Genomic DNA, 16,590 nt, shown 5'->3' with positions numbered 1-16,590 from the left:
GCAAAGGGAGAGGGAGAGAGAGAATCCCAAGCAGACTCAGCACTGAGTGTGGAGCCCGACATGGGGCTCGATCTCACAATCCTGAGCTGAAATCAAGAGTCGGGCACTTAACCAACTGAGCCACCCAGATGCCCCACGTCCTGTGATTTTTTATGCATTCAAGAATATTCTACGTGAAAGCTAATGTGGTAGCATGCATAAGACAGTAATAATTTTTTATATGTCATTTTTGAGGATGATGGCTTTGCTGGGAGGATTGGCACCATTTATTCTGTGTGATGTCAAAGAACAAAGATTTAATCCTATTAAGGGAAAGCACTGTATGAGTTTCCAGTGACTTTCTGTCCAATATCCTTCACTAGTTTCTAGACTCACACCTTTCCAGCTCTTGACACAGGAACTGGACTGGAGCCACCCTGGGGCACTGCCTGGGCCTGAGTTACTTTTTCTGGATCTTTTGAAATAAATTCAGTGAAGACAGTGTTCTATCCCAAGCCTGAGATGGTAATTAAACATAGCATTAACAAAGACAGTACAATAATTGGACTGAAAACCACACCCCAGATGGGCTTCATGACAGCCAGAATCATGGTGTGGTTCCTTCTTTGGAAGAACAAAAATTATGTTTATAAAAATCTCCCCTTAAAAAGGAATGTCATAAACAGACATTCCCAAAGCTGGAAAGTCCCTCTCTATAGACATATTGGTGTCTGCATGACAGTTCGTTATAGTATAATAAAGATGGCAGCTATTAAGAGTTGGACGTCTCTCTGGTAAGTGAGGTAATCTAAAACTTAGCCTAACACTATCTAATGAGGTTTAATCTTTTTCTATTTTCTATTTCTTATATATTTATCTAAAAGTGGGATCATGGATGATGACCCTTTGGGATCAGAAAGCTCAAATGTCAGTTCTTGATGTTATCTAAACATGCCACCAGGGAAACCACCCATGAGTGTGTTTATGCATTACTGGGTACCAACATAACACCCAGTACTTATATTTTAATAAGTTATAGATTAGCTATGAACAATATAGGCATATCATCAAAATAGGGAAGTTACGGTTAAGCCTTATTTAGGTTTGTTAGGCCAACAGAGAACAACAATATCACCAACAAATATGGACCTACTCAGTTCTATCCTGTTAGAGGCTCTTTGTTTGAGTTGCAACATACTCTTTTCCATGAACATATCCCACACAAAGACAAGAAGTGGAGGGTAGCGGAGGAGAGGGATCTTTAGGATAAGGGCTTGTAAAATCCTTTGGAAAAAAAAATGAAAGCAAAACCACAGTCACAGTTATTACCTATGTAGTTGTGTAACCTGGATCAGTAAGCGACAAAAGCTATTTAACCAGTATATTAATTAAATAATGCTGCATAACAACCATCAATCTTAGTGACATAAAGTAATAGACATTCATTTAGCTCATATGTTTGTGGGTTGGCTGAGAGACTGCTGATCTAGATTTGGGGAAGTTTTGCTAAATAAGCTTACTCCAAATGCCTCTCAGCCTCCTCTAGGGGCAGGAGGCAAGCCTGGGAATATTCTTCTCATGGTGATGGCTGAAGTGCAGAGAGCAAGCCCAACCACACAGCACATTTCAAGATTCTACTGAATCACGTCTGGCGGTAACTCACCATCAGCCAAAGCAACTCACATGGTCAAGCTCAAAATCAAAGGGCAGGACAGACGTTCCACCTACCATGGGACCAAAACAAGTTACATTGGCATGCCTAATATCATTTGAACCCAGAAGTATTTTTGTCCAATGGAAATGAGGGGGAGGATGTGTATATTTTAAACAATAATCTAAACGACCCCCTTCCTCTGTCACCTCAACAACCAAAAATGTGTTGAATCACTAAACCCTACCCTGGCAGTCAAAACAATGCCATTATGATCAGCTATATTAGTTAGCTTTGGCTGCAAAAACAAACACCCTCCAATCTCTGCAGCATGCTGAGACACGTTTAGCAGACTAGTTTACTGAGAAAACAGTTATTTCTTGGCCATATTCCATATGGCGGCTATAGGTCAGCTTCTGCAGCTCTGTTCCAAGTTGTGGCTCTTCTCATTCTGAGTCCCACACTGAAGGAACACCACCAATTTAGGATATGCTGTTCTTGTGGCAAATGGAAAGGGCAAGAGAGCTGTCAGAAATGCATTTACAGCTTCTGCTCTGAACTGGTACCTCGGGCCATCAATTCAGAAGGCCCAGCCTGACTCAGTGGGGGGAATCTATCCATCTGCAGAGGAGCATTGCTGCAAGTCCCACGGCCATGGGGGTGGGGGTGTGTATGGGATCTTCCCACAGAGAGGGGTGAAGAGCTGGGAACAAGAACACATCTATCAAAGATAGTACCACTTCGTGATGAGAAAAGTTCACTGAGCAACAATCCCGGCTCTCCACTACTTACCCATAGACCTAGTCTACTACGAGCAAAAGTCTGAGCACTCTTAAATGCTTGCCCACTTTCTCATCTATTTTGAGAAATACACATTCAGTTTTTAGGGCAATGGTCATCTCTTCAGACCAGCATTGCCATTCAGTGCACCGTTCAGTCATACACACGGTGCTGGTATGTGTCTATTGGATGAGCGTGGAAAGTTGCATTGATTGGTATCTTACTAGGTGTGAGGCAAGAACAAGTGTACTACAGGTACCAGGAAGTAACACCAAACTGAAGCCAAAGAGAAATTTAAGTGCAACATGAAACAACTTTGCCTTATGAACAAAACTGCGGGGATGGCCAAGGCAGGAAGCAGTGTAATCACCGACATGCTCCCCGGGTCAGAGGACGCCTGTGGATGCTCTGGAGGCATCAGGACACACTGCTGCACTACAGTTGTGCTTGGGCTGTAAGGACTGTAGACTTGCCAATAGTTTGGTTTTATTTTTTCAAGTGTGCCCTAAACATTGCAAAGGCACCCGTGAACGAGTCTAAGCTAAGTATCTTTCTGCATTGGGTCACTGCCTAGTGTTTGACCCCCAGCCCATCCCTTGATTCTCTCTGGTTTCTATATACTTTGATTCTTTCCATTTTCTACATCTCTTCCACTTACTCTAAGTTCCACCCACTTGCCTCATTTGCATTGGTTTTATGTTTTTGGACTTTTCTTATCAGTGAATAATAGTTACACTGTTGGTATATTCAGAGAACCTGATGTTCTCATCACCTGTGTTTCTAGCTTCTAGCTGTGGCTTTAACAAAGTCAGAAGCTAGCTGGGAATTTTGGCAAATGGAAGCCTAGGGACCAGTGAGACAGAAAGCCAGAATTTATCTGCCCACAAAATGAGTAACATCCATATGAAATATAACTGAGATTATTTACTGGACAGCCAACCCTCAGAATAACCCACCTGGTTGAATATTGTGATGAAATCCACCTATTTCTTCCCACATCCTCCTTCCATTCACAAAGCCCAGGGGACTGGTGTAGCCCTATTTTATGGTGAATTTAGGTACTCTTCTGTAATATAGAACATCATTTTAAGCTAGGTCTTCCGATCCCCCCTAAAATAGACTAGGCTCTCTGGTGCCAGGGATGGAACAGGCTGGGTTTGGGAGGTGACTAAGGAAAACAGCATCGCTGCCAGGCCTCCCATGTGCATCAGGTAGATTCTTTCCAATTCATCCTAGCTTCACTGCAACCTGTGATGTGCACCCTTAGGATGAGATGGGAATTTGGACTGGTCTTGGAGGATGTGGTAACTTACATGATAATAACTTCTTCTAAAAGTCAGGATTTACTGAAAAGAGGTTCCATGAAAAGTGAAGGCAGAGCACTGGACAATCAGCTTTGAGCATGGGGGTCCTTGAGGTTATATTCAGAGAGGGGGGATACCAGCTAAGGCATCAAAAGGTTGCAAAAGGGTTGAAGTGACTATGTAAGCATAAGGTTTCAAGATGACCCTAATAGCGATTTGGTCAATTAGTTAGTTAGCTGAGTCACCAAAACATGAGTAATTGATAGTGACACACAGAAACCATAATAGGACTGATTTTGGAGTTGGGGCTCAAGAAAAATTCCTGCACTATTGGGCAGTACTTCTGAGTACTGTAAAGAGGTAATTTGCACATTATTATTCTTTGTGGGAACACTGGGATCTCTGAAATAGAAAATTATGATTTGGCCTATAATTTGACTGAATTCTGCTATTAGCAAGGGGTTTTAAACTGAAATGTTAATTCCTTCTCTTTTTGAAGATAATACTTTGTTTTTCTGCTTATGTTGTACAATCTTAAAAGGTTGAAGATGGATAGGTTCAGTTTGAAGACATTTGTTTCAAAACTCAAAGCACCCTTTGAGAAGTAGGTGATTCCAAGAGTGAGACCCTACAAGATGAGCCTGGAAAATCTCATCGTGCTAAGGAGCAAAGAAGCTGTAAGAACTGTATCTCAGAGTCACCAAATAATTGATGGGAGAAGTTAGTCTTTATGTAAGTGTTCCAGTAACAAACGAAGACATAATGATAAAATGGGAATGTTATCAATATTGTCATTTACAACTTCTGGTGAATTAATATATGCAGGCAATGATGATCAATGGTAGCTAACACCACAAAAGAAGAGACGGGCAGATAGGAGGGGTCTCTTAATGGAAGAGTACTAAGCCATTTACAAAGGAGGATTGCCAAAAGTATCAAACCTAAACCTGATTTAGCTCTAGATCTACCTACCGATTGACAGGGAATACAAGAGACAGAGGGTCATGTTAAAGGATCCTAAGGATGTAATCAACCAAATTTAGACTGCAGAAAATTCTACAGAAAAAAAGCCAGAAAGAAACCCTAGTATTCTTTACCCCCAAGGTTTCAAGGAAAAGAAAAGAACAGAACAGGAACCTATAGACTAAAGACCAAAGAGACTTATCAGCCAATCACAGTATGGAATCATCATGGATAGTGGTGGCTCAGGTGCTAAACTCCCGAGAGAAACTCATGTCTGGCTTCAAACCTGACTTTCAAATGGGGATCATCTAACTGCTTAAAACCAGAATTAACACATCTTGGAAGCCACAGGATCCACCGTTCATGATCTTTCACAAGAACAACCATGTAGAGCCTTGAACTGCTTCCCCGTTGAAATGTCTCCACAGTGCTCATGAATTCAAAGCAGGTCTGTGGGTCTACAGGAGGAGTGCTGAACTAGACACCAGGGGACATGTAAGAGCAGCCGCTTCTGGGAATCATCCCACGGCCTCTCAGCAATACTCACAATAATATACCACATGCCTAGTTAAGTGGCATTTGCCTTCATAAGCCATCAGCACACACTGTTTTTTCTTTATTTTTAAAAACTTGATGTCAATCTGACATATACTTAGCTTTGGGACTACATGTGCAATGTCTTTGCGATACTGCTAAACAAAGAGCAAAAATATTTATTTGACTATTAAAACCGAGTGCAGATTATCATACATCTGATCCAGTTGTGAAGACAAAGTTTATGTGATGAGAGCAAGAGGAGAGGGCAGCAGGATATTTTTTCCCTAAAAGGAATCCACAGCCCATATGTGCTCAAAGAACAAGGATCAACTCATCTTCATGGTTAAAACAGGTCATGTTTTATCTTTACCACATTGTGTATGATCTGTAAACCCCAAGGTACATCAATATAATCCAATAGTTGACTGGTCAGTTGAAACCTCTATAAACACAGAGGCTACTGCTTGCCACTGAATGTAAGAGTGAAGGAAAAAGGTAGAAATCCAAATATCTCTGGGCAAGTTCTGGGAGGTTGGGGATGTGACAAGAAAACCAACAAAGCTTGTTTTTTATCAGAATGTTCTATCAAAACCAAATGAGTGCTACAAAAAAAAAAAAAATTGATGTTAGCAACCTAATACTCTTCAAGGTTTTTATCAAAGATTCATATCTTCCAAAAATTATTCTCTAATATTCATTTTATAATAATCCCTCTGTTACTTTGTCTTTGCATAAAGCATTGCTATGTATTTTTATCTATTATTCTCTAATTATTCAGGTGTTGCTTCAGATATATCTGTATGTCTCCAAAGGCATAGCAAATCTTCCAAAGAGCAAAGAATGAACTCGAGTCCCTACCATTTCTCTTAGTATAGTGATACAGAAGCACCCAAAAAGCCTTGCTGGAAAAAAGAAGAAGAAAAAATGGAGGAAGAAAATGAGGGAGGGAGGGAAGGTAGGCTAGCAGCCCATGTAAGTCTGAAGGCTGAATATTACATCGTTGCTCATGTTCTCAAATAACTAGTATTTCCAAGACTACATTTAAAGGCAAATCTTTAGACTACCCTGAATGTCAAGAAAAGATTTATAGTTTGTGCAAATTAAGATGAATGAATGACTTCATAGTACGGGGCTATGGTAAGTAAAGTATAATAATTCAAGGAACGTGGTGCAACTATTGAAACATGGACCAAGGGACCAGTTGACCTTCACTCTGGTGCTATCACAATTCCATAACCATGTCTTCTTTAATGCACCTTGTGATTCTCCCCAAGGGTTTTTTTTTCCCTCCCTTTTTAAAGTCAAACTAAAAATGATTTAGTCAGCTCTTTGATAATATGTACATAAGAGACAATCAATTCACCCACTTCAACAATGCTTGTTACTAGTAATAAATAAGATTACCTCTGAGTAATTTGGTGAGAGATATTTCCCATTGCACTTGGCAATGCTCCTCAGGATTTTTAATGCTTTATCTCCTTTCTTCCGAGTAATCAGCCAGCGGGGAGACTCAGGAACCACCCTGGCAAGAAGAGGACTTTTTTTGAGTTTTATCTAGTAATTTCAAAACCTCAAAGTTAACGACTTGAGTTTCTCTATCAAAATGGATCTTGCGATTAGGTACAAGTTTAGGAGATTGAGAGTTTAGGCTCTCTGCAACATAGATTATCTCAGAAAATTTATAATGGAAGGGAAAAGTGCTCACTTGATAACTAGATCATTGGTCATAATAAAAATAATCAATAATGCATTGCTCTTGTAAACCCAGGCTGTCCTAGAACACAGTGTCCTCGATTACACATATGAAGAGAACTGGGGTATAATGAGCATTTAGGAAGAGGTGAAGATCCAATTCATGTAAACTAATTGTCCCATATATTAAAATTAAATTAGAGAAATGATCAAAATACATTCACTACAATAAGAGTCAAATGCATATAACCTGTAGTTTTTTGATAACTTAATTTTCTCATGCTCTTAACATTTCTTTATTCCTCAGGAGATTCCTAAATAATATTAATTTGCTTAATAGAACACACAGAGAAGCAAATCTATTTTATTGCATTTAATTTGCATGTTGAAATATTGGCATATATGGTTTGTTGCCTTCTAGTGCTCATGAAGATATTACAAAATAACAAAACATAATTAATACTCTATTTAGATTTTCTGTTTGGGTACTTTATTAATTTATGTTAATAACAACTATTAGTCTAACAATAATCTCTATAAATTCTCAAATTCTCTAGAAATACTCAAAGCCCATAGTCACTCTGGAGATGTTAGGAAATCTCCTTAGTTGCTTTCATTTTTATGGTGGTTTAGAAGTGCAGATTCTACATTTCTGTGGAATAAGAATAAATTCAATATGACCAAAACTACTTTACCAGTAATAAAGGAGGAAGAGAAAGCTGGGCAGCGTTATGGCTAGCTGGATCCCTTGCCAATTTGGGATAAAGTAGGCAATTCCAGGGAGAATTATGATTCCAAGGGTGAAGAACATTTGGACCACTATTCCCACAATTCTCCTTTGCTTTGAACCTACTATTTCCGTTACTGAAGGAAAACAAACACAGAGGTTAGGGAAGCTCGAGATCAGTTCCAAAATAAACAAACAGAGATGTTCCATCTGTCATATCCATCGGCATTGCTAGAATGCTACAGAACTCTTAAAGGTACCAAGTCTTCCATACATGCTGGAGCCATGCTTTCTGCTCACTCTTCTCTGCCAGTTAATTGGCAAGCACGTACCACGCTCATCCCACACACCTAGCCCAGCACTCTTCTGGGTATACAAAGAACATATGTGTTGGTTTTAGGAAAGCTTAAATGATGACTATTTTATCAACACAGAACTAGAATAAACTGGCTAGATTTCTATCATGGTAATTCTAAAGATGTACATATTATAGTCTCTTTAGGAGATTATTTATGAGCATTATAATTTAATTCTACAAATAATTTTTTCAAGATCACCACATGGTTTCTATCAAGTGATAATTCTCTCCACGGTGTTGGACTTTCCATTTATGTGATATTTCTTTAAAAATCACATGGGGAATTTTACCGCTGGCATCCTTCCCCCCTCCACCCCCCCAACTCATCCATTTCTATTTGTCATTAATTCTATTCTGATATGCTACCTTAGTTGTGCCCTAAGATCACAACTTTGAAAATTCACCTAGACTCAGATCTCCTTAAAAACGCTTCATATTCCAAAATTATCCCTTCTGCCCCAGCCAGCGACAGGCAACCTCCCAGTACTCTCCTTCCCCGCCCATAAAAAGATCTTCAAAGTGTCCCCAAAGTGGGCACTGCTTGGGGAGAGATTGTCTAGCAGTAATGGAAGGGACTAGAAGCTTAACGATCTGGAGCAATAATCGAAAATGAGCTTTTGCATCTCCTTGCTCACAAATCCACTGTGACTCTTAGAGTAGGTAGCTGGTTCTGGATATCACTAGAGACAGAACCAAAGTAGCAGCCGGAACTTCTCCCAGTAAAATGAACAAAGAGCAACGGGAAAGTTTTCTTTCTTTCATACCCAGAAGGTCAAACTTTCTAGTTACGGAAGAGGGCAAAGGTTCACAAATGAGCTTCTCATTTTTAGGTCAGATCTCCTCCACGGTAAAAAGTTCTCCACTTGAACAAAAGGAATAGAATTAAGAAATAATATTTGAGAACACAGGGATGTCATCTCAAACCCTATCACAGATATACACAGAAAATGCGTTAAAAATGTTTCAAGAACTGCTGAAATTTTTATAAAAATTAATCTCTGATAAAGCAAAGCAATAACATGCTAGTGGTATGGCTGTGCTAGGAGGTGGTTCACCCAAGTACTTTGTGATAGTCCATTGTTGGCAAGGTGGCATTTTAGTTTCCCAAGAGTCAGAATCTCACCCCCGCACCTTCCTATTTGCAGAGATCATTACCTTGGCAGCCGCCAAGCCTCCACATAGGAGCCCCAGGAGGGCTGACTGGCCGGCACCGCCCAGCCACCTGTCCCTGGCTGTCAGAGACATGGAGGCGTAGCAATGTCTTACCAATTACGTAGCAGGTCATCCATGTCCCCTTTCCAAACACACCTTGTAGGAAGCGGAAGACCACAAACACAGGGAAATTGGGTGCAAATGCCACCACGACACCGGTGACGCCAACACCGAAACAGGATATTAGGTAAATGACTAGTCTGCCGTACCTTTTTGAGAAAGAGAGAGGAAGAAGTCACCTTCAACGTTTCCTTCGACACAATGAGAAAGACTATCATTAGAAGTATTGTTAAAAGAGGTTTAAGTATAGAAATTTTGTTTTTAAGACTGCATTACTACCAGGTACAGGATTGTTGAAAATTCTACATTTTGTTTTATAGAAAAACCAGGGCAAATAAGAACATGGGCCTCTGAAATGACATGACAAAATGTAAAGCACAGAATACATTCTTTGTGATTGCAGTTTCCAAAAAGATAACGCTCTCTATCACGTCTTATCTCCCTGGTGGCACAGCTTGGACACTTTATAGCATTTTTGTGAGTGGAGTGGGAAGGGGGAAGGGAAAAGGCCCCAGGCTTCAGTTTTGGCTCAACCATCAGCCAGCCGTGCGACCTTGGGTCCATGTCTTCAGCAATCCAAGACTCAGATTTTGTTTATTTGCTTGTGGGTTGTTTTCTCCCCCCTCGCTTTCTATGGTGAGGTTGTAAAGGCTCAAATGAGAAGCTGATGTGAAAGCTCCTTACAAACTATGAAGTTCACAACCAATGTGAGCTGTTCTTAAGCTCTGCATTTTATCCTCACCATTTACATAACTATGATTAGAAAGGTAGGCAAAGGGCACACGTTATTGTGTGCCATATTCTGGGATTCTGATGTTAAGTGGTTCGGTATAGTTGTGCCAAATTATTGGCTGGTGGAAATCTGTCATCCATGACCTTTCAGAGATTTGATTCAAAAACATTTTCCCGTAGAAATTCCCACCAAATTCACATATGCAGCATCCTGCTTCGGTCAGCGGAGTGGAGACAGAAGTAGTCCTGGTTTATCGAGGTTTTGAAATTCACTGCCTGTTCTTCCTACACTGTCCTCTCATAGATAGGTGGACTGTTACACTGTTTCTTGTCCTTTCCTTCAATGACGCAAAGGAGAAGAGCCGACAGATGCCTGGCCCTGCGGTGAGGCAGACTCATTCACGGCTCTGTCTTCCTCTCCAAAGCATTGAGTCATCTCTGAGGATAGCCACTCAGTCCCCTGTTAGAACATAGGTAGAAAGAGCCCCCTCCTTTAGTCGAGTTACTTTTATTTGGAGATATGTTTACTGATTGTGAGAGAGAAACATGCAGAAGCAGCAAAACCTAATGTTTAAGTCAGAAATACGTGTTGAAAAGACGTGGCTCCATTGCAAGTCATAGCCAGCTAGGGTTCTCCCCTAGTGATGAGTGGGGAGATTAAGAAAAGAAAGATGTATGGGAAGGGCTATAAGAAGAAACCACAGACAAAGACATGGATAAAAGACAGGGAAAGAGCATCAGACACAAGGATTAAGGAGAAAGTCATATGCCTGTCTTTCCATACGAAGAGGGTGTCAGGGGGCTGCAAGAGAGAACTAAGAGACAGATGAAGGAGCAGAAAAAGACACCAAGGGTTCTACCCACTTTGAAGTCCTGGTCTGGTCAAACGCAGACCATCTATTGCTGAAAGCATTTGGGGCATTTTATCGTCTACAATTAGCTAATTAATGGCATTGGGCAGTTCTCCAAGAGGTACGCTTAGCACTGTGCACCATGAGCATGGTCACAAGGACCCACCCAGGCTGGGCTAGAGTGACCAGAGTGATGTTCAGCCAGACACGGCCAATGGCCAAAGCTTTTCTACTCCTGTCCTAAGGGGTATAGAAGGAATAATTAAATTACTGCACATATTTTCATAGTTAGAATTGGGATAAGGGAATAGTTCAACATGAATACAATAACCAACATCAATAATGGTTCAAACAGGAATATCTGAATAGAAAGCATGACTATCCTCAATATACACACTCACCACGTCTGCCATTAACTGGTATATTTATGAATGTTAAATGATAAAGTTCTTTTAACAGTCTTTAGAAAAACTCTTTTCTACAGAATTTTTAACTTATAGAATAAAATACAAGGATTTCTTAAAAAAATTAAATGAAACATATTTGGAAGGAGCTGACTCTGACTAAATTAATCAGACCACAACCAGTGAGTTATGGAAGAACATGGAATCGCCTCTGCTGTGTTCAGCCAGCTAGCCATCGGCCCCACGATGAAGTTACTGCATTTCTGGTGTTTGTGTTTCCACTCAGATGCTTGCAGACCCACTGGGAACAGCCCCATCCATTTGTGCAGTTCAAGGAGTAAGGAGATGGAGGTGAGCAAGGAGAGAATTAGTCCAACCAAATAAGCATGAATGTCGCAAGTAGAGAGATTAAGATTTTTTCCAAGTTTAGCAAAAATTGTTTTCTAATGGCTAACATCATTTTCACCTCCACATGTATGCATCATGTTTTAATGCTGTCAACCGCTGTCACATCCGTGCCTACCTGTCTGCTGCATAGCCCAAGGTGAAGGCTCCAGCCAAGAAGCCCAGGTTTAGGACGGCTTGTGTGAGGTCCAGCATCCAAGCATTGACACACACGAGGTCAAACTGGGAAAACAAAGCAAATACATGGGAGACATATGACCCTGCTTATCCTCAAGACACCTGGTCTTCTGTCCAAATCAGCGATCATTAAACATTTTTGCCCAAACCCACTCCTTAAAATTTTTAAATGTATCACATGCATGTTTTATATTGATGTATAAATGTTTTGTCAGTTTCAGTAACTGCCAAAGATGTAATTCACTGTATCCAATAGTCTAAATACCGGAGCCATTGGCCACCTACCATCACCCAGCAAAAACAAGCTCTTCAATAGTCTCAATCTGAAGTCAATTTTTTTGTCTCTTTGAATTCTTATTTTTGTTCCCACATACTTACATCCTAATATTATAAGTAGAAAATGTTTTATTGTGTTTTGCCTTAATGTGTATTGCATTAATGGTGAGGTAAATAAATAGTTCTGTGTGTAAAAACTATCTATATAAATTGACATTTAATTAAAAAAAATTTTTCCTGTGACAATGTCTCTAAAGATTCGCATTCTTTCCCATTGAGTTATAACTACAGTTAGTAGACCACAACGTACGAAAACAGAAAATATGATGAATTTTGAAAAAGATTTATTACACAGAATAACATTTTGTTGGAAATGCACCTCTGTATTTCTAGAAGAATGTTAAGAAAGCCTGGGGTTTTCCAGCTGGTTCATGTAATCTGTGGAGGAAGATTGTTTATTACCAGAACCAGTTAAGGCTAAACATCAATACTGCTCCCTTTTTTTCATTTTTAAAAGTTTATGTGCCAGGAAAACTTGTTTGTATAAGTAAATTAATGAGAATGGAGAGAGTTTGTTAGAGCAACATCATTCAATTCTTCTGGCTCCTTCTCAGTTACATGCTGAGACTCACATAGCGATCTACCATCAAAATTAGTTTTACTTTTCTATTAACCAACAGGCCATTTAAGTTCTCCTACAATCTTGCTGCAAGGAAGTAAAAGGAAACCACTACACGTACAAAAAGTTGTTTAATCAAATCATTAGAGTCATTTACTTTCTTCATTACCTTCTTAATACCCAAACCAATAGTCCAAACTGTCCTGCTCTTTGGTTCCCCAGGTTTTTAAGCCTCGGGTAGGTGCATCACAGAGGGATGGGAGAGAGGTAGGATTCCTTTAGCAAAGTGGGAGAAGGGCATTAGGAAAAAGGACCTGCATCCTCATTGCATGCATATTCTCAGGAAGATCCATTTTGGACCTACATGAGCTGAGGCCCTGACAATGGATTCCCTTCAAAGTACCCCAGCCCTCCCCAAACTGTGATTGGCTTTGTGTACCTCCAAATGGCAAGCCCACCCCAACTTGAAGGCCATTCATAAATACATATTCATAAGTGAACCATCACACTTATTTATGGAACCTAACCCATGATCTGTCACTTAACATAGCTGGAAAAAAACAGGAGCATGAGTAGCTGGCCCACCTCACAGAGTTGCTGGGAAGACATACGGAGATTAAAAAAGTAAAAAAGATTTACATATACACATGGTAGTAGGAACTGTGGTGATTTAAATGAGTTTTATCATCCATTTAGGTACTGCTTTCTCAGGGCACAACAATTTTATTTTAAGTAAAATTGCAGACAATTAATTATCTGAAATAATTTCCCATTGGAATTAAACATATAGAGAATGCAATTAGAGGACAGCCACATGCGGAAGAATGAAACTGGATGGCTTATTTACACCATATACAAAAATAAACTCAAAATGGATAAAGGACCTAAATGTGAGACCTGACACCATAAAAATCCTAGAAGAAAACACAGGCAGTAATTTCTCTGACATCAGCTGTAGCAATATTTTTCTAGATGTGTCTCCTGAGGCAAGGGAAATAAAAGTAAAAATAAACTATTGGGACTACAGCAAAATAAAAAGCTTCTGAACCACAAAGGAAACAATAAACAAAACTAAAAGGCAACCTACAGAATGGGAGAAGATATTTGCAAATGACATATCCAATAAAGGGTTAGTACCCAAAATATATAAAGAACTTACAAAACTCAAAACCCAAAAACAAATAATCCAATTTAAAAAATGAGCACAAGACATGAGGGGCACCTGGGTAGATCAGTTGGTTAAGTGTCTGCCTTCGGCTCAGGTCATGATCTCAGGGTTGTGGGATCAAGCCCACGTCAGGTTCCATGTTCAGCGGGGAGTCTGCTTCTCTCTCTCCCTCTCCTCTCTCTCTCTCTCTCAAATGAATAAATCTTTAAAAAAATTTTTTTAATTACAAAAATGAGAAGACATGAACAGACATTTCTCTAAAGAAGACATCCAGATGACCAACAGACACATGAAAAGATGCTCAACATCACTCATCATCAGGGAAATGCAAATCAAAACTACAATGAGATATCACCTCACACCTATAAGGATGGCTAAAATCAAAAATACAAGAAACAAGTGTTGGCAAGGATGTGGAGAAAAAGGAACCTTCTTGGTGGGAATGCAAACTGGTGCAGCCACTGGGGAAAACAATATGGATGTTCCTCAAAAAGTTAAAAATAGAACTACTCTATGATCTAGTAATTGCACTACAAGGTATCTACCTAAAAAGTCCAAAAACACTAACTCAAAAGGATATATGCACCCCTATGTTTATTGCAGCATTATTTATAATAGCCAAACTATGGAAGCAGCCCAAGCACCCATCAATAGGTGAATGAATAAAGAAGATGTGGTATATACATATATACACAATGGAATATTATTCAGCCATAAAAAAGAATGAAATCTTGCCATTTGCAACAACATGGATGGAGCTAGAGAGTATAATGGTAAGGAAAATATGTCAGCCAGAGAAAGACAAATACCATATGATTTCACTCATATACGGAATTTAAGAAACAAAACAAAAAGAGAGAGAGAGACAAATCAAGAAACAAACTCTTAACTACAGAGAACAAACTGGTGGTTACCAGAGGGGAGGTGGGTGGAGGTGATGGGGATGAAGGAGGGCACTTGTGATGAGCACCAGTGATGTATGGACCTATACTGTACACCTGACAGTAACGTACTATTGTATGGAACACTCCATCAAAAACTAATGATGTACTGTATGGTGACTAACATAACATAATGAAGAAATTATAAAAAAAAAATGTATGAAAGAGGAAAAAAATAATACTGTATGTTAACTACACTGGAATTAAAATAAAAACAAACAAACAAAAGAATGCACCAAGAATAGAAGTATATCAGATCTCAGAAATCAAACAGGCAATTTAACTGCCAGAAAAAACATTTTGCCTCAGAAAAGTAGCAGCCAGTGTCAAATAGAAATTCCCAAAGAGTAGAATTTGCCTCCTCCAGCTGTACTTCAGATAACTGGATTAGCTAGGGATGCAGGCAAGCTTTTCTTTTCTTTTCTTTTCTTTTTAAAGATTTTATTTATTTATTTGAGAGAGAGAGAACACATGAGAGGGGATAGGGTCAGAGGACGAAGCAGACTCCCTGCCGAGCAGGGAGCCCGATGCGGGACTCGATCCCGGGACTCCGGGATCATGACCTGAGCCGAAGGCAGTCGCTTAACCAACTGAGCCACCCAGGCGCCCCAGGCAAGCTTTTCAAAGATGACATAGCAAGGCCCAGCAAGATCTATCCTTTCAGTGAATTTGTTCAGCTGCTTTTGAATTGTATGAATTAAAATATCCTCCCCATGGTCTTTAAATCCACAAAATATTCTTTAAAATAAAATTATCGTTTTCACTCTACCTTAAGAGAAACTGTCAAAAAGGATTTTTTCATATTTCATATTAAAATAAATATTTTTTCATATTTTAACTGAAAATAAACATCTAAGTGGTTAAAGTTCTGCGATAACATTCTCTAAAGTACTATGATGCCATCTGGGCTACCTATTGTTCTGCATCCCAGGCGCTGGTGGTGTGGAAACCACATTTCCCAGAACCCCTTGCCAGCAGGTTCTATTTAGGTTCTGCCAGTGGGGGAGGGGAGAGTAAGTGCAAGATCAGAAAACAGGAAGGAGGTCGTGGTGATTCTGCTTCTGGATGTGGCAAAAGTGCCAGCTCTAATCGTGGCAGTGACAACAGTGGCTGGGGGCTTAGAGGTCAATCAGCGTTTCTAACCACTCCCCTTCCACATGGGGGCCCAGAGATACTGGCCCACAGGCTCCATAATGCCTGGGAGCAGGACAAGCGGTCTGCAGGTGCTGACCTTCCTAATCTCTCCCCTCTGTGCTTTTCTAGCCCTTCCAAAACAACTCAAATCCAAATCCTTTTACTAAATCCCTTCCTGCTTGAAATACCTAGCCTGATTTCTGCCTTGAAGACTGGGAGCCTGCTATCTATCAAAAGTACAAAATACAGTAACTTAAATTATGTAAGGAAATACACACACACACACACACACTTGTGTTTCCAGTACAGGGACCAACACAGCAGACACAAGGATTCAGGGGCTTGGTTTTGGCTCTTACTCATACATCCAGGAGGCAGACCCCTGCCTCCTGGGCCCAGCACTTCCTGATCAGCTCTGAGCTCACTGCCTGCTACCGTAAGGGTAACAGCTCTGGGTCTGTGATATGTTTTCATGTTTAAAGAGAGGTTAACAGGCAATGAAGCCCATGAGCTTCATAGGGTAAGGACTTTTTTTTAAAAAAAAGATTTTATTTATTTATTTGACAGAGAGAGAGACAGCGAGAGAGGGACCACAAGCAGGGGGAGTGGGAGAGGGAGAA

At 40.0% G+C, this 16,590-nt stretch overlaps 1 protein-coding gene across 2 annotated transcripts in view; it reads right to left on the bottom strand.

The window, feature by feature from the left end:
* SLC22A3 (solute carrier family 22 member 3) overlaps positions 1-16,590 on the bottom strand; it is an 88,108-nt gene that overhangs the window by 33,624 nt on the left and 37,894 nt on the right. Inside the window, exons 2-5 of one of the 2 annotated variants that reach the window (XM_064598321.1) lie at positions 11,774-11,877; positions 9,300-9,412; positions 7,602-7,770; positions 6,619-6,736 (exon numbers count right to left, since the gene is read on the bottom strand). In XM_064598321.1, the coding sequence (XP_064454391.1) occupies positions 6,619-6,736; positions 7,602-7,770; positions 9,300-9,412; positions 11,774-11,877 (504 nt within the window). Of the gene's footprint in view, positions 1-6,618; positions 6,737-7,601; positions 7,771-9,257; positions 9,413-11,773; positions 11,878-16,590 lie in introns of both variants that reach the window. The other variant, XM_064598320.1, reaches the window with a different exon arrangement.

The sequence above is a fragment of the Mirounga angustirostris genome, unplaced genomic scaffold (assembly GCF_029215605.1).
Source record: "Mirounga angustirostris isolate CCGP_5_RB_7025 unplaced genomic scaffold, mMirAng1.0.hap1 SCAF_8, whole genome shotgun sequence".
In the NCBI taxonomy this organism is placed as follows: Eukaryota; Metazoa; Chordata; class Mammalia; order Carnivora; family Phocidae; genus Mirounga; species Mirounga angustirostris.
This window is presented reverse-complemented; position numbering and strand designations above follow the sequence as displayed.